We start from the raw sequence: 21,824 nt of genomic DNA, 5'->3' as shown, positions 1-21,824 counted from the left end.
CACATGCATCCAACTTCCCGTCTGTCTGCCATGTGGGGTATGAATCACCAATATGTATGTGCTTTGTTCTTATGCTGCGTTTACTCAGGCAGCCTTATTCTGATATTTTGACCAATTATTTGCAAAAGAGCTTATCTGATTGGTTAAAAAAAAAGGTCAGCTTGTGTCATATTTCAATAAACAGAATATTGATGGTGACTGAAGGCCAATGTTCAACAATGGTGTCATGTTTACTATAACATGACTGCATTTAAAAAAAATATTTTACCTTTATTTAACTAGGCAAGTTAGTTAACAGTTAAGAACAAATTCTTATTTTCAATGACAGCCTAGTGGGTTAACTGCCTGTTCAGGGGCAGAATGACAGATTGGTACCTTGTCAGCTCAGGGGTTTGAACTTGCAACCTTCCAGTTACTAGTCCAACACTCTAACCACTAGGTTACCCTGCATGATGTCTGTCTGGCGTAGTTAGAGAGCCTCATAACTAAGGTGCAAATCCATCAAAGAGGTTGTAATTACAATTGCCACAGAGTCCAAAATCAAACACTATTAAAGCGCTGCAAAATAGATGTGATGCCATGCTGTTGGTAAAGAAGGCAACACAGAAGTTCCTCAGAGCTGGTGCCATTTAATAGCCACTTTCTGCTGTAATTATGCTACCCTCCCATGCTTCCTGTTTCAGTAGTGTGGGTGAGAGGGGAACATACAAGAACCATCAGGCAAATGTTTTAACTACTCATTTACTACAGTATTTCAGACATTGGTCAAACATTTTCTGTAAAAAGGCTGACAAATCATTCACTGAACTGTAATGTACATAACATTATCAGAGTGATATTTGGGATTTCTTATCACAGATCACTCAGTCATCTTTATAGATTGTTATACCTTGAACATGATATGGTAGGGCACAGTCCTATAAGAGAATCCATCTGCAATTGCAGCAGAAAGTCAATATCCAAGGGACAGAAAGTCTGAGCGGATGTTTGGTCTTCACTCAGGGTCACAGTACCCTATACAGATGTATATTTTTGAATGCGTCCGGGTCACTGTCCTTCCCCAGATAGACGTTGTAATCCAGAGGTAGTTCCTCTACCCACTTGCTGAGGTTGATCCCTCCCTGAAGGAGGAGCACAGTACATCAATAGAGAGGTGTGCATTATGCTTGAAGTTACACATCATAGAACCATTCAATTCTCAATGTGTGGAAAACAGAAAGTTTTTACAGGCATTTTCAGTACTTACCTGATGTGAAGAAAGTGCTTCCTGGAGGCTTGGAACTGTAACCAATAGAGCACCTTTCTTGCGGAAATTGTGAACGATAAAATACCAGGCTCTACAAAAGCAAGAGGATAGAGACATTAGAGCAGGGTTTCCCAAACTCCGTCCTCGGGACCCCAAGAGGTGCACATGTTGGTTTTTGTCCTGGTACTACACAGCATCATTACCAGATACAATATATGAGGAAGATCTCAATTGCATCCTTACCCCTCTCTCCTCATCAAAACCCATTGGAGGAGAAGGTCAGAGGGGCGGGACCTCTGGCTTTCTCATCCAATTGGTTTTGAGAAGGAGACAGGACATGAGGAGTATGCAATTGAAATCTTCCAATGATCACTTACTGCATCCTATATTGCAGCGTTTCCCAAACTTGGTCCTTGGGAGCCCAAGAGGTGCACGTGTTGGGTGTTTGTCCTGGTACTAAACAGCTGATTCAGATAATCATCAAGCTTTGATCATTTGAATAAGCTGTGTAGTGTTAGGGCAAAAAACAAAATGTGCACCCCTTGGGTTCCTGAGGACCGAGTTTGGGAAACGCTGCATTATAGGATAATGATATTTTCTGTTGGAAAACTTTTTGAAACGATATGTCCTAATGAATACACCCCTGGTGTGGTGTCCAAGGTTTACCTACTTAAATTGGTCATTGGGCTGTAGAAAGTACTCAAACACATTGTTCATGATGAGAACATCTGCATTCTGTAACAGGGAATCCTGAGTACTTATATCTCCATGGATGACCTGCAGAAATGTGAGACAATGAGAGAAAGCTGTGGCACTTACATTCTTTAAAAACATAAAACAAAGATCAAGATAAATAAATGTAAAATTATACTAATGATTGCTTTACCTGTATTCGGTCACTGAAGCCATACTTCGCCACAGCCATATTCTGAAGCCTGACAAACTCTGCACTGATCTCTACCCCAATAAGCCGAACTGCAGAGCTGTACAGGTACCCCTGAAGCACAACAGATGACTAGAAGAGTAAATACTTTTTTGCCAAAGAATTCATGAAATTTTCCAGCAATATTTTCACATAACCTTTAACAATACATCTCAATGCCATAAATGGTTTCCCTTTCATTCCAAAACAAACTGTAATTTACCCCATAGAGTACTGCCCCTAGCCTGGAACCCACATCCACCACTAGTCTCCCAGTCAGGTCTGGTAGGACATGCTGGAATAGGAACTGGAGCTCCAATATCGAGAAGGAGTGAGAGATGAACTCTGAGAAAATAAACATTCAAATAAACATTCATTTGACACAATGCTGCTACATGAGGGTTATAAACCCACCCCCATCTTACACATCTATGCTGAACGAAAATATGAACTCAACTAGCAACAATTTCAAAGATTTTAGTGAGTTACAGTTCCTAAGGAAATTAGTACAGATTTCACTTGACTGGGAATAAAGATATGCAACTGTTGGTCATAAATACCTTTAAAAATTTTTTAAAATAATAATCTGGCCATTTTCTCCTTCGCATGATCAAGCTGTTGATTGTCGCCTGTGGAATGTTGTCTTACTCATCTTTAATGGCTGTGCAAAGTTGCTGGATACTGTCGAGATGTGGAACACTGTCGGGAAGTGTAACATGTCCATCCAGGGCATCCCAAACATGCTCAATGGGTGACATGTCTGGTGAGTATGCAAGCCATGGAATAACGGACATTTTCAGCATTAGGAATTGTGTACAGATCCTTGTGACATGGGGCCGTGCATTTTCATGCTGAAACATGAGATGATGGCGGCGGATGAATGGCACGCTAATGGGCCTCAGGATCTCATCACGGTATCTCTGTGCATTCAAATTGCCATCCATAAAATGCAATTGTGTTCATTGTCCATAGCTTATGCCTACCCACACCATAACCCCACCACCATGGGGCACTGTTCAGAACATTAACATCATCAAACCGCTCAACCCACACAACATCATACATGAGGTAAAGGTTGTGAGGCCGGTTGGACATACTGCCAAATTCTCTAAAACTATGTTGGAGGTGGTTTATGATAGAGAAATGAACATTCAATTCTCTGGCAAAAGCTCTGGTGGACATTTCTGTATTCACCATGTCAATTGCATGCTCTCAAAATGTGCGACATCTGTGGCATTGTGTTGTGTGATAAAACTGCACATTTTGGAGTGGCCTTTTATTGTCCCAGCACAAGATGCACCTGTGTAATGATTATGCTGTTTAATACGCTTCCTGATATGCCACACCTGTCATGTTGATGGATTATCTTGGCAAAGGAGAAATGCTCACTAACAGGGATGTAAATACATTTGTGCATAATATTTGGGAGAAATAATATTTTTGTGCTTATGGAACATTTATGGGATATTTTATTTCAACTAATGAAACATGGGACCAATACTTTACATGCTGTGTTTATATTTTTGTTCAGTTTGATTATTGATGGGCTTTGGGTAATTGGATTGTTGGTGAGATGGCATGATCCTTCAGAACAAGTACAATGATTAACCAGGCAAGGCAAACCTTTTTTTCTTCTACTTTTTACACATTTTTCTCCCCAATTTCGTGATATCCAATTGGTAGTTACAGTCTTGTCCTATCGCTGCAACTCCCGTACTGACTCGGGAGAGGCGAAGGTCGAGAGCCATGCATCCTCCGAAATACGACCCTGCGAAACCTCTCTGCTTCTTGACACACTGCTTGCTTAACCAAGAAGCCAGCCGCACCAACGTGTCGGAGGAAACACCGTAAAACTGGCGACCTAAGTCAGCGTGCATGTGCCTGGCCCACCACAAGGAGTCTCTAGAGCGCGGTGGGAAAAGGACATCCTGGCCGGCCAAACCCTCCCCTAACCCAGACGACGCTGGGCCAATTGTGCGCCGCCTCATGGGTCTCCGCTGGCTTCGACAAAGCCTGGGATCAAACACGGGTCTGTAGTTACGCCTGAAGCACTGCTTTGCTGTGCATTAGAGCACTGCATCACTCGGGAGGCCCATGCTAGGCAAACCTACCCAGGGGAGCTGTTCTGCGAGTGCCACAGTTCAGGCAGTAGTTGCGGCTCATCTTGCCCTCCTCACAGAGTGTATCCACGGTGTCCTCGTCATACAGGAAAGCATCCACATGCAGTGTGGGCTGGGGGTTCTGTTGGGTCTGAATAATCAATTGATGATGAACATAATTAGTTCATTTGTGATATTCAAAGCGATAGTACACCGAAATTACAAAATTACACTGGTTACTTACACTGTAAGCAGTCTCTGGACAACGTATGACAGCAATCCATGCTTTGGTTTAGTTTCCCTGGCACAGTTTCCACATGCTAACAATTTAGCATTTGTAGCACAAATCCCATTCAAGCCATGGGACCGATAATACATTTTTCACACGTGTTCAAATCATCTATGACTTTGTTCAGCTTCACAAGTTTAGATACTTTTGGATTATTTGGAGATGTGTGAAAAACAGCCCCATGACTTGATTGGGATTTGTACCACACACGTTAGCATGTGGAAACAGTTCCAGGGAAACTAAACCAAAGCATGGATTGTTGTCATACCTTGTCCATAGACTGCTTAGAGCGTAAGGAAACCAACGTAATTTTGTAATTTGGGTGAAATACCCATTTAATTACATAAGTCTATTTTTAAGTGTGAGTATTGTTTTTTTGTTATTCCTCTCTGAAAATAAAATACACACACCTTGCACCAAATACAAGTAAAGATGTTGAGGAATGAAAGCAATTACAGTAACCCACCTTCTGAATAGCCAAGGACTCGGAGGAGAGCACAGCCTCCAAAGGAAGACATGCCCTAAGATCCTCTGAAATACTTTGAAGTATAACCTTTTGATTGTCAATCAATCCATCATCCACTTCATCTGCAAGAAACAAAATGACTAGCTAATGTAATACAGTTAAAGCATCATAATCCAACATGAACATGGGATGGTTGGTTTAGTCTTAAAATAGCTAATGCCAGGGTTATTAAATACCAGAGTTTTTCATCCAGTCAATTAAACGTGGCAGGTCCTTGGAATTTACTCTGGAGAGTAATCGTACGATTTCTTTTTTTCCGTCTGAAAAGTTCATTTCAACAAATATTTTGCCACATACGATTGCTCATGCTTGAATATATTGAACGCATGTGTAGAAAATACCGGATACGTATTTGAGATTTAAGGAGGCGCGATAATTGGAGCCCTATTAATAGTAGTGGTGAAATGGAGAGAATTTAGAATATATTATTACATTTAAAGTAACTGATATTGTATAAATATATTGAATATTGATTTTGGCAAATTAAATGGACACGTGTTGTATGAAATTACCGTTTATTCTAAGTAGAAAACATGACATTTCAGACGACCTTAAAATACAGGGGCTACAAAGAAGTAAACATAACCCCGGAAGTAGATAGGCATTCTGGGATATCTGGTATTGAGATGACGTTCGTTTGGTTGCTTTTCTCAAGCCAGTTGGCAAGCTTTAGGTAACGATCGTCTTTATAATTATAATAATGGTAATTTAGTAGCTAGCTACTGTTTTGTAAATGTCGTAATGTTAGCACGATAGCGATCCATCCATCGAATGAAATGATGATGCTGTCTTTATACGTATCATATTCTCGGAGAACCACGGCCTCACTCGAGTTGTCGATGCTAACGTTAACTTGCTAGAAATGTAGCTAGCTAGATAGTTTTATAAGCTGTGTGGATGCAGTCGGGTCAATATTATCTATTCTTTACATACACATGTTGTATTAGTTAACTACGGTATTTTTTTAGCTAATTCATGTCGAAAACTTATTGAAGAATTTCTGTCATGTTGTCCTGACTATATGCTAAACTAATCTCTAGATTTCACTCATTGTTTTCGTTCATTGCTCAGTTAAGGAAGTCAACAACGGACGTTTGATCACCAATAAGTGTCAGTGAAAGGTGTGGAGACAAGGGGGGTTCCCTCAACATTGAAGCCGAAGAGGCCGTATTTCTCAACTGATTTTGTAATTCACTTTCCATAACATTATTATCCAGCATTTAAGTGGTATAGTAGTTGGCAGTGGCTGTATAACCAAATTTGCCAATCTAAATATTTTTTATAGGTTCAACAAGACCTGTCAACATGGTGTTAGCCGATTTGGGAAGAAAAATAACCTCGGCATTGCGATCACTGAGCAATGCCACCATCATCAATGAGGAGGTATATCTAGTACCAAATCAGACTTCTTATTTTTGTACAACTTTTGGCAAAGTGTGGTTAACTAAATAATAGTTACATATGTTGCCAGGTTTCAATCAAGCAAGACCATATGATATTTCTCATTGATAATGTCTTCTCTTTCTCTAGGTATTAAATGCCATGCTGAAAGAAGTGTGTGCTGCCCTCCTGGAAGCTGATGTCAACATCAAGTTGGTAAAGCAGCTCAGAGAAAATGTAAAGTGAGTAGCATTATTCAGGAACACATTGTACTGTAGTAGACAAGCTGAATTCTGTATCCTACTAATGTAATATTTCTTTGACCACAGATCATCCATTGACCTGGAGGAGATGGCCTCTGGGCTGAACAAGAGGAGAATGATCCAGCATTCTGTGTTCAAGGAGCTCGTCAAGGTCAGTGTCGAACTATTCTTACGAGAGGTCGACCGATTAATTAGGGCATATATATATCTATATCTCTATATCTATATCAGATTACACCTTTATTTAACTAGGCAAGTCAGTTAAGAACTCATTCTTATTTTCAATGATGGCCTAGGAAGGGTTAACTGCCTTGTTCAGGGGCAGAAAGAAAGATTTTTACCTTGTCAGCTCGGGGATTCAATCTTGCAACCTTATGGTTAACTAGTCCAACGCTCTAACCACCTGCCTCACGAGGAGCCTGCCTGTTACACGAATGCAGTAAGAAGCCACGATAAGTTGCTAGCTAGCATTAAACTTATCGTATAAAAAACAATCAATCAATCATAATCACTAGTTATAACTACACTGGTTGATGATATTACTAGTTTATCTAGCGTGTCCTGCGTTGCATATAATCGATGTGGTGCGCATTCACGAAAAAGGACTGTCGTTGCTCCGTGTACCTAAACATCAATGCCTTTATTAAAATCAGTACACAGAAGTATATATTTTTAAACCTGCATATTTAGCTAAAAGAAATCCAGGTTAGCAGGCAATATTAACCAGGTGAAATTGTGTCACTTCTCTTGCGTTCATTGCACGTAGAGTCAGGGTATATGCAACAGTTTGGGCCACCTGGCTCTTGGCGAACTAATTTGCCAGAATTCTACGTAATTATGACATAACATTGAAGGTTGTGCAATGTAACAGCGATATTTAGACGTAGGGATGCCACCCGTTAGATAAAATATGGAACTGTTCCGTATTTCACTGAAAGAATAAACTTTTTGTTTTCGAGATTATTGTTCGGATTCGACCATATTAATGACCTATTTCTGTGTTATTATGTTGTAATTAAGTCTATGATTTGATAGAGCAGTCTGACTGAGCGATGGTAGGCACCAGCAGGCTCATAAGCATTCATTCAAACAGCACTTTCGTGCGTTTTGCCAGCAGCTCTTCGCAATGCTTTAAGCTTTGCGCTGTTTATGACTTCAAGCCTATCAACTCCAGAGATTAGGCTTGTGTAACCGATGTGAAATGGCTAGCTAGTTAGTGGGGTGCGCGCTAATAGCGTTTCAAACGTCACTCACTCTGAGACTTGGCGTAGTTGTTCCTCTTTCTCTGCATGGGTAACGCTGCTTCGAGGGTGGCTGTTGTCGATGTGTTCCTGGTTCGAGCCCAGGTGGGAGCGAGGAGAGGGACTGAAGCTATACTGTTACACTGGCAATACTAAAGTGCCTATAAGAACATCGAATAGTCAAAGGTATATGAAATACAAATGGTATAGAGAGAAATAGTCCTATAATTCCTATAATAACTACAACCTAAAACTTCTTACCTGGGAATATTGAAGACTTATGTTAAAAGGAACCACCAGCTTTCATATGTTCTCATGTTCTGAGCAAGGAACTTAAACTTTAGCTTTCTTACATGGCACATATTGCACTTTTACTTCTCCAACACTTTGTTTTTGCATTCTTTAAACCAAATTGAACATGTTTCATGTATTTGAGGCTAAATTGATTTGATTGATGTATTATATTAAGTTAAAATACGTGTTCATTCAGTATTGTTGTAATTGTCATTATTACAAATACATTTTAAAAATCGGCCAAGTAATCGGTATCGCCTTTTTTTGGTCCTCAAATAATCGGTATCGGCGTCGGAAAATCATAAGCGGTCGACCTCTAATTCTTACTTCATTGTTTGTTAGTCAGTTGTGGCGTGAAACTGAACGTATTGTAATACCTCCATACATTAGTATTAGTTTAATGATGGTCCAGTGTAAAGTAATGGAAGGAGTTCATTTTTGATTGAAAACTTGGGTAGATGATTGACAGTTGTTGGTGGGATTTCCTGGTTATTTTTATATTAGTGGTTTTCAAAAGTAATTTGGTCTATTGATATTCCACTGTGTTTTGTAAACTGTTTCGGTAATGTACTATACCATCAAAACAGTCATTCCCCTCAAAAATTACCTTAATTGAAATAAGGGATCCAGTAGCTGTAGTCTACCTGTATTTAAAGGTTTTGATTGCTCAGCTCAATACATAATTAGTTTCACATTAGAAGGCATACCCTCGGACATGGATACTCAACTGATCAGTTTAGATTTCATGCAGGGAGAAGACTTTCCAAGTACTTTCAGATTGCTTGTTTACACATTAAAGAAGCTTGTGTGGTTTGGAGAGGCCTGTCCCTATGTTCTCACTTCACATATTTTACAAAGATGCAATGTTTCTGTGTTTGTTGCATTTGATGCGATGGGAGTGTGTCTAAGACTTAATGTTGTGGTTGTCGCTCAGCTGGTGGATCCAGGGGTCAAGGCTTGGACACCCACAAAGGGAAAGAACAATGTCATCATGTTTGTGGGTCTTCAGGGCAGTGGGAAAACCACAACCTGTTCCAAGGTGAGCCATTCCTGGCTTTCAGCCTAAAGATATGCACATTCAGGTGGTAATTTGTCCAAAATATATTATGCCATCACTAATGTTCTGTATTGAAAACCTTTTCCACAGCTGGCGTACTACTACCAAAGAAAAGGGTGGAAAACCTGTTTGATTTGCGCTGACACTTTCAGAGCTGGTAGTTTCATTTTCAAAATGTATCTGTTTGATATTCCTTCTCAAAAGAAAGAAAATTAGCTAAAAGAAAATTAAGTCAACAACATATTTTTGTGTGTGTGCAGGTGCCTTCGATCAGTTGAAGCAAAATGCAACAAAAGCCAGAATTCCATTCTATGGAAGGTATGTATGCTTTGCATTTGGTTGCTTCTCATCTGTATGTGATGCATCTCAAGTTATTTTTTTTTGCTAATGTATATGGTAAGGAACCTTGATGTACAAGTACACCCCCTGGACAGGACGCAAGTCTATTACAGGGCCTTTGCTGCATACAGTACACTAACGTTGTTAAATCCAGTTACACAGAGATGGACCCTGTCGTCATAGCTGCGGAAGGTGTGGAAAAGTTCAAAAATGAGAGCTTTGAAATAATCATTGTTGATACCAGTGGCCGACACAAGCAAGAAGATTCCCTTTTTGAGGAGATGTTGCAGGTTTCCAATGCAGTGGTAAGTAGTATTTTTGCACCACTGTGTCATCTCTCTTGTCAGCCTGAGCTTTTGTATCATCATTATAAAATATGCTTTCGGAAATTATTCAGACCCTCTGACTGTTTCCAGATTTTGTTACGTTACAGCCTTGTTCTCAAATATATTTTTTTCCCCCACATCAGTCTACACACAAAAGCCCATAATGACAAAGAGAAAAGTTATTTTGGGTTGGTTTGCAAAATTATTACAAATAAAAGCGGAAGTATCATGTTTACGTAAGTATTCAGGCCCTTTGCGATGAGACTCAAAATTGAGCTTAGGTGCATCCTGTTTCCATTGATCATCCTTGAGATGTTTCTACAACTTGATTAGAGTCCACCTGTGGTAAATTAAATAGATTGGACATGATTTGGTAAGGCACACACCAGTCTAAGTAAGGTCCCACGGTTGACAGTGGGTGTCAGAGCAAAAACCAAGCTATGAGGTCAATGGATTTGTCCTTAGCGCTCCGAGGCACAGATCTGGGGAATGGTAACAAAACATTTCTGCAGCATTGAAGGTCACCAAGAACACAGTGGCCTCCGTCATTCTTAATTGGAAGATGTTTGGAACCATCAAGGCTCTTCCTAGAGCTGGCAGCCAGGCCAAACTGAGCAATCGAGGGAGAAGGGCCTTGGTCAGGGAGGTGACCAATAACCCGATCACTCTGACAGAGCTGTAGATTTCCTCTGTGGTGGGAGAACCTTCCAGAAGGACAACCATCTCTGCAGCACTCCACCAATCAGGACTTTATGTTGGAGTGATCAGATGGAAGCCACCGCTCTTAAAGAGACTCTGACCATGAGAAACAAGATTCTCTCGTCTGATGAAACCAAAATGTAACTATTTGGCCTGAATGCCAAGCGCCGCGTCTGGAGTAAACCTGGCACCATTCTTACGGTGAAGCATGGTGATGGCAGCATGCTGTGAGGATGTTTTTCAGCTGCATTTCCTGAGAGACTAGTCAAGATCGAGGAAAAGATGAACGGAGCAAAGTACAGAGATCCTTGATGAAAAAACAGGACAATGACCATAACCACACAGCCAAGACAACACAGGAGTGGCTTTGGGGCATGTCTCTGAATGTCCTTGAGTGGCCCAGCCAGAGACTGGTCTTGAACCAGATCGAACTTCTCTGGAGAGAACTGAAAATAGCTGTGCAGCAATGCTCCCCATCCAACCTGACAGAGCTTGATATGATCTACATTTGTGCCAAGCTTGTAGCGTCATACCCAATAATATTCGAGGCTGTAATCGTTGCAGAGGGTGCTTCAACAAGGTACTGAGGATAGGGTCTGTACTTATGTGATATTTTATTTATGAAAACCTGTTTTTGCTTTTGCCATTATGGGGTATTGGGTGTAGATTGATTGGGGGGACGGGCGACAACTTAATACATTTTAGAAAGACTAACGTTACAAAATGTGGAAAAAGTCAAGGGGCCTGAATACTTTCTGAACGCACTGTATTAGAGAAAATGCATCAATGCATGCATGGTCTTACCTCAAGCATGTTTCTATTTCCTCCAGCAACCTGACAACATTGTGTACGTAATGGATGCCTCCATTGGCCAAGCTTGTGAAGCCCAGGCGAAGGCCTTCAAAGACAAAGTAGAAGTTGCGTCCGTCATAGTGACAAAGCTGGATGGTCATGCCAAAGGTGGTGGTGCTCTCAGTGCGTAAGTAAATGTCACTCTTTGTTTTGACAGTTTATCCAAGTTATGGTCAACTGAGTTTCCTTACTACTGCAGAATTCATTAACTCCATGATAATCCTGATGGTTAGGTAATGTTTCATACTCATGTTGCCTTTTTATAGAGTGGCTGCTACTAAGAGTCCCATCATTTTCATTGGTACTGGAGAACACATTGATGACTTGGAGCCATTTAAGACACAACCGTTCATCAGCAAGCTACTGGGTAAACTGTTTTCGCTTTTGAATAATAGATCATCATAACACGTTTTACGTTATGTACAACCTGTATTGATTGAGTTGTGTGTATTTTGTCCTCAGGCATGGGAGACATTGAAGGTTTGATAGACAAAGTCAATGAACTCAAGCTGGATGACAACGAGGAGTTAATTGACAAGCTGAAACATGGTGAGAATGAGATCATCAGCTAACATACTTGTAAAACCAGCCCCATATCATAACTGACATGCAGTATGCATATGCTCTGCAGTCTATAACATAGTTATGCGGTATGGTTTAAGTTTCTTCTAATCACCATTTGCACCACAGGTCAGTTCACTCTTCGTGACATGTACGAGCAGTTTCAAAACATCATGAAGATGGGACCTTTCGGACAGATCATGGTAAGTAAGCAGCAACCAGAATACCCAATAGGGGAAAAATCTAAGTCCCCATAGGGGTACATACTATAGATGAAACAAGCAGATGGTCAACGTTTCAGCACAAAGACCTTTCGAAAACAATCTCAACTGTATACCCTTCCCCCTAAGGTAAATAATGAATACCTAAGAATAGTTTATATTCTTCTGGTCGTGTGGGATACATTTTAAAGATGACAATGCTAATCTGACTTCTGTTAATGTCACAAGGGTATGATCCCAGGTTTTGGAACAGACTTCATGAGCAAAGGCAACGAGCAGGAGTCCATGGCTAGGTTGAAGAAACTCATGACAATTATGGACAGCATGAACGACCAAGGTAAAGATGCAATCCACTTTCATCAATAAACAACAGTAAGGGATAGAAACAAAAGGGTTATACAAAATGCGTACATGTTTTCTTCACTGGTTTCTTTCTTTGGTTTTTGCAGAACTTGACAACAAAGACGGTGCAAAGCTCTTCAGCAAGGGGCCGAACCGAATCGCCAGAGTGGCACGCGGTTCAGGAGTTGCCACCAGGGACGTCCAGGAGCTGCTCACCCAGTACACCAAGTTTGCCCAGATGGTGAAGAAGATGGGTGGCATCAAGGGCCTGTTCAAAGGTATGCACTTTTTGGCTCTTGAAACATTACTAGTTGTCATTCTTGCTTCTTCTGTCCATGTTTCCTCCATTTCCCTCTCAAATCGCATTGGAGGAGGTCTGAGGGAAGGACCTTGTAGCCTCTCCTTCAATGCACTCTGTGGGGGGAGGAAACAAGGACATGGGAAGCAAGGATTTCATGACTAGTCACGTTTCAGCCCGGAAACAGAAGCACTGGTCCAATTACACAATTTTGCTTTCATCAAGCAGTAGAATGTCTCTAAATTATTTTACACTTTTACATGTTTGCAGGTGGTGATATGTCCAAGAATGTCAACCCCTCTCAGATGGCTAAGTTGAACCAACAGATGGCAAAGATGATGGACCCAAGGGTTCTCCACCATATGGGTAGGCTTGACTTTTACAATAAGTCATTTCACATTACCCAAACTTCCTTTGTTACTTTGAGCATGGTCGGTCCAAACGTAATGACATAGATGTGATACAGACTGCAGAATCGCTGATCTACAAATCACCTTGCAACCCAAATAACCTTTATTTGATCATGTTTAGCGACTCTGCCTCTCTGCCTTGCTCTAGAGTTTAATTGATCCCCCTGAAACACTCTGATTATCATTTGTCTCTTCAGGTGGAATGTCTGGTCTCCAGTCCATGATGAGACAGTTCCAACAGGGTGCAGCTGGCAATGCGAAAGGAATGATGGGATTCAACAATATGTGAACCACTGAGCCTTAACCCGGTTAAATAAAAGGTTGTCATTTGGACTTAGCAAGAAGGAGATGAGAGAAGAGTTATTTTGCCTCTAATATAATTAATTAAGATGCTTGTGTATAAAATTATGCAGAGGCTTATTTACTTATCAGGATAAATCAAAAGAAGTTCTGTGATTTTTACACTAATTGTAAAATGGGCACAAAAGATGCATAAATAATGGAATTATGAAGCTTGTCCTGAGTTATGTTCATCAGGCACCAAACAGAAGAAAATAGACTTCAACCGGGAGTCACTATTGGACTTGTCCAATAAGATACCCTAATTTGTGTTTTTAATTGCAAAACAATTTAAAATGTTTTCCGGTGTACCCTAATGAACCCAACCAAGATTTGGAGATGTTGCAAAGGATATGCTGAAATTAGTTGGACATTTTATGTTGTTGTCATAATGTAATAAAATTTGTATTGCAATGTTTTAAAATGCCAGTGTCTCCTTTTCTCTGTTTGGTTGATCAATGATTGTCGTAATTGTCAATCATATTTGTTATCGCTCTATCAATGAAATTCTTGCCATAAAGATTAGACCACATCCTCAAAGGTGGGTGAGGGGCTATGATTGGACACCTCTTGACGTGGCATTACTCCTCGCAGCCATGTTGTTTGCTACGTTGTCAGCCAACGTTGTGCTTGGCGCTTTTCACTGTCACTACAGTACGTAGCAGAGTCAACCAGCCTGAGGACATCAGGTAAATATTCAAATGTGCTACTATTTGCTGTTATTATTGACTAAGACATATATTTGGGATATGTGTATTACGTAATGTATTTTGGCTGTAATACTTATTAAGTTGTGTGGCGGTTTAGCGAGCTGAGCAGGGTGAATATTTTTTTTTTTACACATTTCATTCGCCGGTCGATCCGCTAACTGAAGCTAAATTAGATAGCTACCGTTAGCTGGTTGTTTACATGGTGAATGCAATAATTTATTATAGTTAGCTAGCTTGTCTACTTTTTGGGTTGGCTATCTTTTTTTGTGATGTGATTTTCTCTCCTGAAATCTATTGAACAATTGTAATCGTTTTTGGCGTGCCCTTGTTAGCTACTGTATCTAGCTAATGTTTTTGTACAGAGACTGTTCATTCAATCAAAATAGCTTTGCTGGTAATCCAGCATCCGTTTGTAAAGCCTTTTGATTGAGTCACCATTTGTATTTATTAGGGATCCCCATTACAGATATTCCTGCCAAGGCAGCAACTACTAGGTTCAAACACATTAAGGCACATAACACAAAATATAAAACAGTACATATCTACAATACAAAATGTGTAATGCCACCATACAATAATATTACAATGTACGTGTGTGTAGAGTGTTTGATTCAGGTCAGATACTTAACTAGCTAGATAAAAGCCCAATACAGTGAGTGTTTCCATTTTGAAAGACCTTTAACTATTAAGGAATTGTGAACATTTGCATCTCTGATAGAATCTCATCAGGTCAATATTGTGACTTCAGGAGACCGCAAAGGTTAGTGATAGTTCAATACAATGAACTTAATACTAGCTGGCACCACTATGGATTCACTAGCATTGAATGAGCTGTATTCCGCCATAAGCGAACAAGAAAACGCTCACCCAGACGCGGGGCTCCAAGTAGCCGGGGACTTTAATGCAGGGAAACTTAAATCAGTTTTACCAAATTTCTATCAGCATGTTAAATGTGCACCCAGAGCGAAAATAACTCTGGACCACCTATACTCCACACACAGAGATGCATACAAAGCTCTCCCTCCATTTGGCAAATCTGACCATAATTCCATCAGATTCCTGCTTACAGGGAAAAATTCAAGCAGGAGGCACCAGTGACTAGATCAATAAAAAAGTGGTCAGATGAAGCAGATGCTAAGCTACAGGACTGTTTTGCCAGCACAGACTGGAATATGTTCCGGGATTCCTTTAATGGCATTGAGGAGAACACCATATCTGTCATTGGCTTCATCAATAAGTGCATCAATGACATCGTCCCCACAGTGACTGTACGTGCATACCCCAACCAGAAGCCATGGATTACAGGCAGCATCCGCACTGAGCTAAAGGCTAGAGCTGCCGCTTTCAAGGAGCGGGACTCTAACCCGGAAGCTTATAAGAAAGCTATGCCCTCTGACGAACCATCAAACAAGCAAAGATCAAGTCATACTACTCCGGTTCTGACGCTCGTCGGATGTGGCAGGGCCAGCAAACCATTACAGAGTACAAAGGGAAGCACAGCCGAGAGCTTCCCAGTGACAGGAGCCTACCGGACGAGCTAAACTATGCTCGCTTCAAGGCAAATAGCACTGAAACATGGATGAGAGCACCAGCTGTACTGGAAGACTGTGTGAGCATGCTCTCCACAGCCGATGTGAGTAAGACCTTTAAACAGGTCAACATTCACAAGGCCACAGAGCCAGACTGATTACCAGGACGTGTACTGCGAGCATGCGCTGACCAACTGGCAAGTGTCTTCACTGACATTTTCAACCTCTCCCTGTCCGAGTCTATAATACCACCATGTTTTAAAGGCTGGTCATAGACCACATAAACACCATCATTCCAGAAACCCTAGACCCACTCCAATTCGCATACTGCCCAAACATATCCACAGATGATGCAGTCTCTATTGCTCTCCACATTGCCCTTTCCCACCTGGACAAAAGAAACACCTATGTGAGAATGCTATTCATTGACTACAGCTCAGTGTTCAACACCATAGTGCCCTCATAGCTCATCAATAAGCTAAGGACCCTGGGACTAAACACCTCCCTCTGCAACTGGATCCTGCACTTCCTGACGGCCAATACCAGGTGGTGTCCGAGGAAGGCCCTAAAAATGGTCAGACTCCAGCCACTCTAGTCATAGACTGTTCTCTCAGCTACCACAAGGCAAGCGGTACCGGAGCGCCAAGTCTTGGTCCAAGCAGCTTCCAATTCAGCTTCTAGCCCCAAGCCATAATTCTCCTGAACATCAGCTTCTAGCCCCAAGCCATAAGTCTCCTGAACATCTAGTCAAATGGTTACCCAGAGTATTTGTATTGCCCCCCCCTCCACTCTTCATACCACTGCCACTCTCTGTTGTCATCTGTGCATAGTCACTTTAATTAACTCTACCTACAGTACATGTACATACTACCCCAACTAACCGGAACCCCCCTGTATATATATATATATTTTTTTTTTCTTTTTACCGCTGCTCTTTAATTACTTGTTACTTTTATTTCTTATTCTTATCCGTATTTTTTGAAACTGCACTGTCGGTTAGGTACTTCACTATAAGGTCTACTACACCTGTTGATTGGACTTCTATTCAGATTCAGTGTGTTTTCAAAGTAAATTATTTTGAACATTTGATCAGACAGTGGGTGAAGAAGTGGGTCACAGTCAGGATCATATTCTGTGCCTTAGCCAGGTTCTAGTCATGACTTTTAGACCCATTTTGTTTGCCCTATTTAGAAGTAAGCCAGAATTTCCCATAGCATAGGTTACATCATATTTGACTGCATTTCCTCTACCAGTATATTGATATGACACATTCAAATTGGAAGTAAACATACTGGAGTGTAACATTATGCTCAAAGTCCAAAAGGGTATCTCAGGACACTGCAATGGTAAAAAGCCAGGCAATTATAAAAAGATAATATTATGAGACTCCTTGCAGTGCAGTGGACTATTATATAATTAATGCTTGAAATATCAAATGGAATCATGACCATAAAATGTATAGCCTATATTTCTATAACACACAGACACTCCTTTCTCTCCTTCTCAGTCTGTAGGGTGGAATGGCGACCTTCCCAGAGTTTATCGCCCAGAATGAGGAGCGTGATGGGGTGCGTTTCAGCTGGAACGTCTGGCCCTCCAGTCGTCTGGAGGCCACCCGCATGGTGGTCCCCGTGGCCTCTTTGTTCACCCCCCTGAAGGAGCGCCCAGACTTGCCGCCCATCCAGTATGAGCCTGTGCTGTGTAGCAGGGCGACCTGCCGCGCTGTCCTTAACCCGCTCTGGTGAGACAACAATACTTTTTCACTTTGTATTTTTCACGTTTCAAATAAAGCAGATATACACTACACTCGGTGGCCCATTTATTAGGCACACCCATCTCGTACTGTGTCGGACCCCCCGTTTGCCTACAGGACAGCCTGAATTATTTGGGACATGGAAACGCTGCTCAACTGGTATCAAGGGATCTAACGTGTGCCAGGAAAACATTCCCCACACCATCCCACCAGCCTGTACCTTTGACACAAGGCAGGAGTGGCCATGGACTTATGATGCTTATGCTAAATCCTGGCTGCCATCAGCATGACACAATATGAACCGGGATTCGTCCGACCAGGCAATGTTTTTCCACTCATCAATTGTCAAGTTTTGGTGATTTCCTGCCCACTGTAGCCAATTATTCTTGTTTTAGCTGATTGGAGTGGAACCTGTTCTGATCGTCTCCTGCAATAGCCCGTCTGTGACAAGGACCGACTAGTTGTGCGTTCTGAGATGCCGTTCTGCACACCCCTGTTGTACTACGCTGTTTGTGGCCTGCCTGTTAGCTTGCACAATTCTTGCCATTCTCCTTCGACCTCTCTCATCAACGAGCTGTTTTCGCCCACAGGACTTCTGCTGAATGGATGTTTTTTGTTTGTTGCACCATTCTCGGTAAACCCTAGACACTGTCGTGCGTAAAAAGCCCAGGAGGCCGGCCGTTTCTGAGATACTGGAACCGGCATGCCTGGTATTGACAATCATTCCACGCCCAGTCGCTTAGGTCACTCATTTTGCCCAATCTAACGTTCACTCAAACACTAACTGGATGCCTGTCTGCTTTATATAGCTCGGCCACGTGACTCACTGTCTGTAGGAGTGAACCATTTTTGTGATCAGGGTGGTTTACCTAATAAACTGGCCACTGAGTGTATAAATGCCTGGTACATTTTGATAATTGTGCTCCAAATCTATTTTATTTTTCACTAGAACAAAGGAGCATTCCCTATTCCAGGGGTCAATTGCGAGCTACCAGTAGCTTGCCGACCACCTATGTGTAGCTTGCAAAACAATTCTGAAAGTACATGCAATTTTCATGTGTTCCACCTCTAACTGTCATAAAAAAATCTACCTTGTATCAGACACCGGAAACTCCCAGCTGCTATCTAACCAACGCAACATTGACATTATCCCACCCCTGGTTATGTAACAGTTTAACTTTAGTCCGTCCCCTCGCCCCTAAACGGCCTTCTGCACACAGACAACTGACACCCACGAAGCATCGTTACCCATCACGCCACAAAAGCCACAGCCCTTGCAGAGCAAGGGGAACAACTACTTCAGGTCTCAGAGCGAGTGATGTCACCGACTGAAACGCTATTAGCGCGCACTACCGCTAACTAGCTAGCCATTTCACATCGGTTACAGTTAGACACTACTGGCTTATAAAGCCAATATCTGCCAATTAATTTCCAGAAATATTGCCCATTTCTGTCTGTGTAGTGCGGGCTTTTGTCTAGCACTCCTTGTGTAGTCTGTAGTGATGGGTCGTTCGCAAACAAATGGCTCTTTTTGAACTGCTCTTTTTGGTAAAGTCAGTAACCGAATCGCAAATGTAATTTGGCTCCCTAATTTGCATGCTGTTTCTATTGCTTTTTGAGCTGCATATGTCAATTATTAAAACAATAAGTCCCGAGGGGGTGTGGTATATGGCCAATATACCACGGCAAAGGGCTGTTCTTATGCACAATGCATCGCGGAGTGCCTGGATACAGCCCTAAGCTGTGGTATATTGGCCGTATATCACAAACCCCCAAGGTTCCTTATTGCTATTATAAACTGGTTACCAATGTAATTAGAGCAGTACAAATACATGTTTTGTCATACTCGTGGTATACGGTCTGATACAAAAGCTGAACATACACACATCCAGGTACTTTCCGCAGGTGCTGGAGTTGTAGGAAAACTCATGGAAAACAGAAAGGAAAACGCCGCACACTGCTGCTCATGCAGGTGATGTTTATTTACATCAACGTTTCGACCCTTAGGTCTTCATCAGGCATCCATATCCCAGATGGGGGTGGAAGGTCCTATAAATAGGGGCAATACTCAGTGACAACACTTCCTGAAACAGGAGGTTAAAAAAAATGTTTCACAGTATCAAAATATATCATCATACACAGGGAAAGTGATCAATATTTACAGTAATATACAGTTGAAGTCGGAAGATTACATACCCTTTTGGTTGAAGTAATTAAAACTTGTTTTTCAACCACTCCACAAATTTCTTGTTAACCTGTTGATCCTAACCCCTACTTTTTCGAACATTCTGTTAAAAATCGCGCAACATTTCAGCGCCCTGCTACTCATGCCAGGAATATAGTATATGCATATGATTAATATGTGTGGATAGAAAACACTCAGACGTTTCTAAAACTGGTTAAATAACGGCTGTGACTATAACAGAACGTGCGTTTCATCGAAAAGCGCAAGAAAATCTGATCACTGAAAATGTGAAAATATATCAATGCGCCACTTGAATGTATTGTTGAATGGAAACCACATTACCTGGAGCCGAGATTGCAATTCCTACAGCTTCCACACGATGTCACCAGTCTTGTCAATTGCCTAGGCTTTGTTTCTTGGTCAAACGAACAAGAGACAGCCCATTTCTTCCGGTCTCCGACCGGATGTTTTGGAGTAGAAATTTCTGAACATGATTTGAAGACGTGAAGCTATTGAATATACATCGCCCCGTGATCAATTTGATAGATTATTAACGTTTACTAATACCTAAAGTTTCATTACAAAAGTATTTCGAAGTGTTTTGTGAAAGTTTATCGTCAACTTTTTTAATTTAAAAAAATGACGTTCCGTTATAAAACGCTGTTTTTTCCTTGCTCACACAGTCTTCATAGATTGATATCTAGGCTATATATGGACCGATTTAATCGGGAAAAAGACCCAATAGTGATGTTTATGGGACATCTAGGAGTGCCAACAAAGAAGATCGTCAAAGGTAATGAATGTGTTATATTTTATTTCTGCGTTTTGTGTAGCGCCGACTGTGCTAATTATTTTGTTTACGTCCCCTGCGGGTCTTTTGGGGTGTTGCATGCTATCAGATAATAGCTTCTCATGCTTTCGCCGAAAAGCATTTTAAAAATCTGACTTGTTGGCTGGATTCACAACGAGTGTAGCTTTAATTCAGTACCCTGCATGTGTGTTTTAATGAATGTTTGAGTTTTAACGAGTGCTATTAGCATTTAGCGTAGCGCATTTGCATTTCCAGATGTCTAGATGGGACGCATGCGTCCCGGGTCGACCTAAGAGGTTTTAACAAACTATAGTTTTGGCAAGTCGGTTAGGACATCTACTTTGTGCATGACATTTTTCCAACAGTTGTTTACAGACAGATTATTTCGATTATAATTCACTGTATCACAATTCCAGTGGGTCAGAGGTTTACATGCACTAAGTTGACTGTGCCTTTAAACAGCTTGGAAAATTACGTCATGGCTCATTAACATCATTTGAATCAATTGGAGGTGGACCCGTGGATGTATTTCAAGGCCTACTTTCAAACTCCGTGCCTCTTTGCTTGACATCATGGAAACATCAAAAGAAATCAGCCAAGACCTCAGATAAAACATTGTCGACCTCCACAAGTCTGGTTCATCCTTGGGAGTAATTTCCAAACGCCTGAAGGTACCACGTTCATCTGTACAAACAATAGTACACAAGTATAAACACCATGGGACCAAGCAGCCGTCATACCGCTGAGGAATCCTAGAGCTGAATGTACTTTGGTGCGAAAAGTGCAAATCAATCCCAGAACAACAGGAAAGGACAGTGTGAAGATGCTGGAGGAAACAGGTACAAAAGTATCTATATCCACAGTAAAACTAATCCTATATCGACATAACCTGAAAGGCCGCTCAGCAAGGAAGAAGCCATTAGTCATCTGGTCCACAATAATTTCTTTAGTGCGTAAAATGTTGTCTTAATTTTTTTTGCAGGTCAGTAAGTAATTTGGTCAGGTAAACATTTATTTCAACTCACATTTCACGATCAGAGATAATGATAGGAAACGTTTTAGTCTTTAATTTAAAGATGTACTATTTTTTTTCATGGTTTTAGTTCAATTTCTAAGATTAACTGAACAGAAA

General features: G+C 41.2%; 3 protein-coding genes across 4 annotated transcripts in view; 2 read left to right on the top strand and 1 right to left on the bottom strand.

Annotated features, from left to right (window-relative positions):
- Positions 1-609: 609 nt before the first annotated feature.
- On the bottom strand, positions 610-5,439 carry LOC118368106 (uncharacterized). The gene is made up of 8 exons (XM_035751882.2): positions 5,259-5,439; positions 5,023-5,144; positions 4,280-4,418; positions 2,392-2,513; positions 2,133-2,243; positions 1,917-2,023; positions 1,247-1,337; positions 610-1,121 (listed from the first exon to the last, which is right to left on the bottom strand). Exons 1-8 carry the CDS (start codon positions 5,353-5,355, stop codon positions 1,005-1,007), a joined length of 906 nt encoding a protein of 301 aa, XP_035607775.1. The 5' UTR covers positions 5,356-5,439; the 3' UTR covers positions 610-1,004.
- A 199-nt stretch (positions 5,440-5,638) lies between these two features.
- On the top strand, positions 5,639-14,128 carry LOC118368105 (signal recognition particle 54 kDa protein). 2 transcript variants are annotated; one of them, XM_035751880.2, is made up of 17 exons: positions 5,639-5,755; positions 6,154-6,268; positions 6,368-6,465; positions 6,613-6,704; positions 6,792-6,876; positions 9,195-9,299; positions 9,408-9,474; positions 9,578-9,635; positions 9,811-9,961; positions 11,512-11,660; positions 11,800-11,900; positions 11,996-12,082; positions 12,224-12,297; positions 12,544-12,652; positions 12,765-12,935; positions 13,226-13,321; positions 13,563-14,128. In XM_035751880.2, exons 3-17 carry the CDS (start codon positions 6,388-6,390, stop codon positions 13,652-13,654), a joined length of 1,515 nt encoding a protein of 504 aa, XP_035607773.1. In that variant the 5' UTR covers positions 5,639-5,755; positions 6,154-6,268; positions 6,368-6,387; the 3' UTR covers positions 13,655-14,128. The 2 variants fall into 2 exon arrangements, with proteins under 2 accessions (XP_035607773.1, XP_035607774.1); XM_035751881.2 differs by having other exon boundaries at positions 5,651-5,755; positions 6,154-6,203.
- Positions 14,129-14,256: 128 nt separating this feature from the next.
- Positions 14,257-21,824, top strand: part of LOC118368104 (protein transport protein Sec23A) — a 45,958-nt gene continuing 38,390 nt past the window's right edge. Inside the window, exons 1-2 of the mRNA XM_035751879.2 lie at positions 14,257-14,393; positions 17,451-17,684. Coding sequence (XP_035607772.1) covers positions 17,464-17,684 — 221 coding nt within the window. The 5' untranslated portion in view covers positions 14,257-14,393; positions 17,451-17,463. The remainder of the gene's footprint in view (positions 14,394-17,450; positions 17,685-21,824) is intronic.

Source organism: Oncorhynchus keta, chromosome 35 (assembly GCF_023373465.1).
Source record: "Oncorhynchus keta strain PuntledgeMale-10-30-2019 chromosome 35, Oket_V2, whole genome shotgun sequence".
Classification (NCBI taxonomy): Eukaryota; Metazoa; Chordata; class Actinopteri; order Salmoniformes; family Salmonidae; genus Oncorhynchus; species Oncorhynchus keta.
This window is presented reverse-complemented; position numbering and strand designations above follow the sequence as displayed.

Bases quoted from the DNA above. Each gene is read 5' to 3' on its own strand.
- LOC118368106 (XM_035751882.2), bottom strand. From the start codon at position 5,355: ATGAACTTTTCAGACGGAAAAAAAGAAATCGTACGATTACTCTCCAGA. The intron at 5,145-5,258 runs GTATTTAATAAC...TGTTTCTTGCAG, and splicing joins TGACTGGATGAAAAACTCTG to ATGAAGTGGATGATGGATTG. The intron at 4,419-5,022 runs GTGGGTTACTGT...TTGATTATTCAG, and splicing joins AGTCCTTGGCTATTCAGAAG to ACCCAACAGAACCCCCAGCC.
- LOC118368105 (XM_035751880.2), top strand. From the start codon at position 6,388: ATGGTGTTAGCCGATTTGGGAAGAAAAATAACCTCGGCATTGCGATCA. The intron at 6,466-6,612 runs GTATATCTAGTA...CTCTTTCTCTAG, and splicing joins CCACCATCATCAATGAGGAG to GTATTAAATGCCATGCTGAA. The intron at 11,661-11,799 runs GTAAGTAAATGT...GCCTTTTTATAG, and splicing joins GGTGGTGGTGCTCTCAGTGC to AGTGGCTGCTACTAAGAGTC.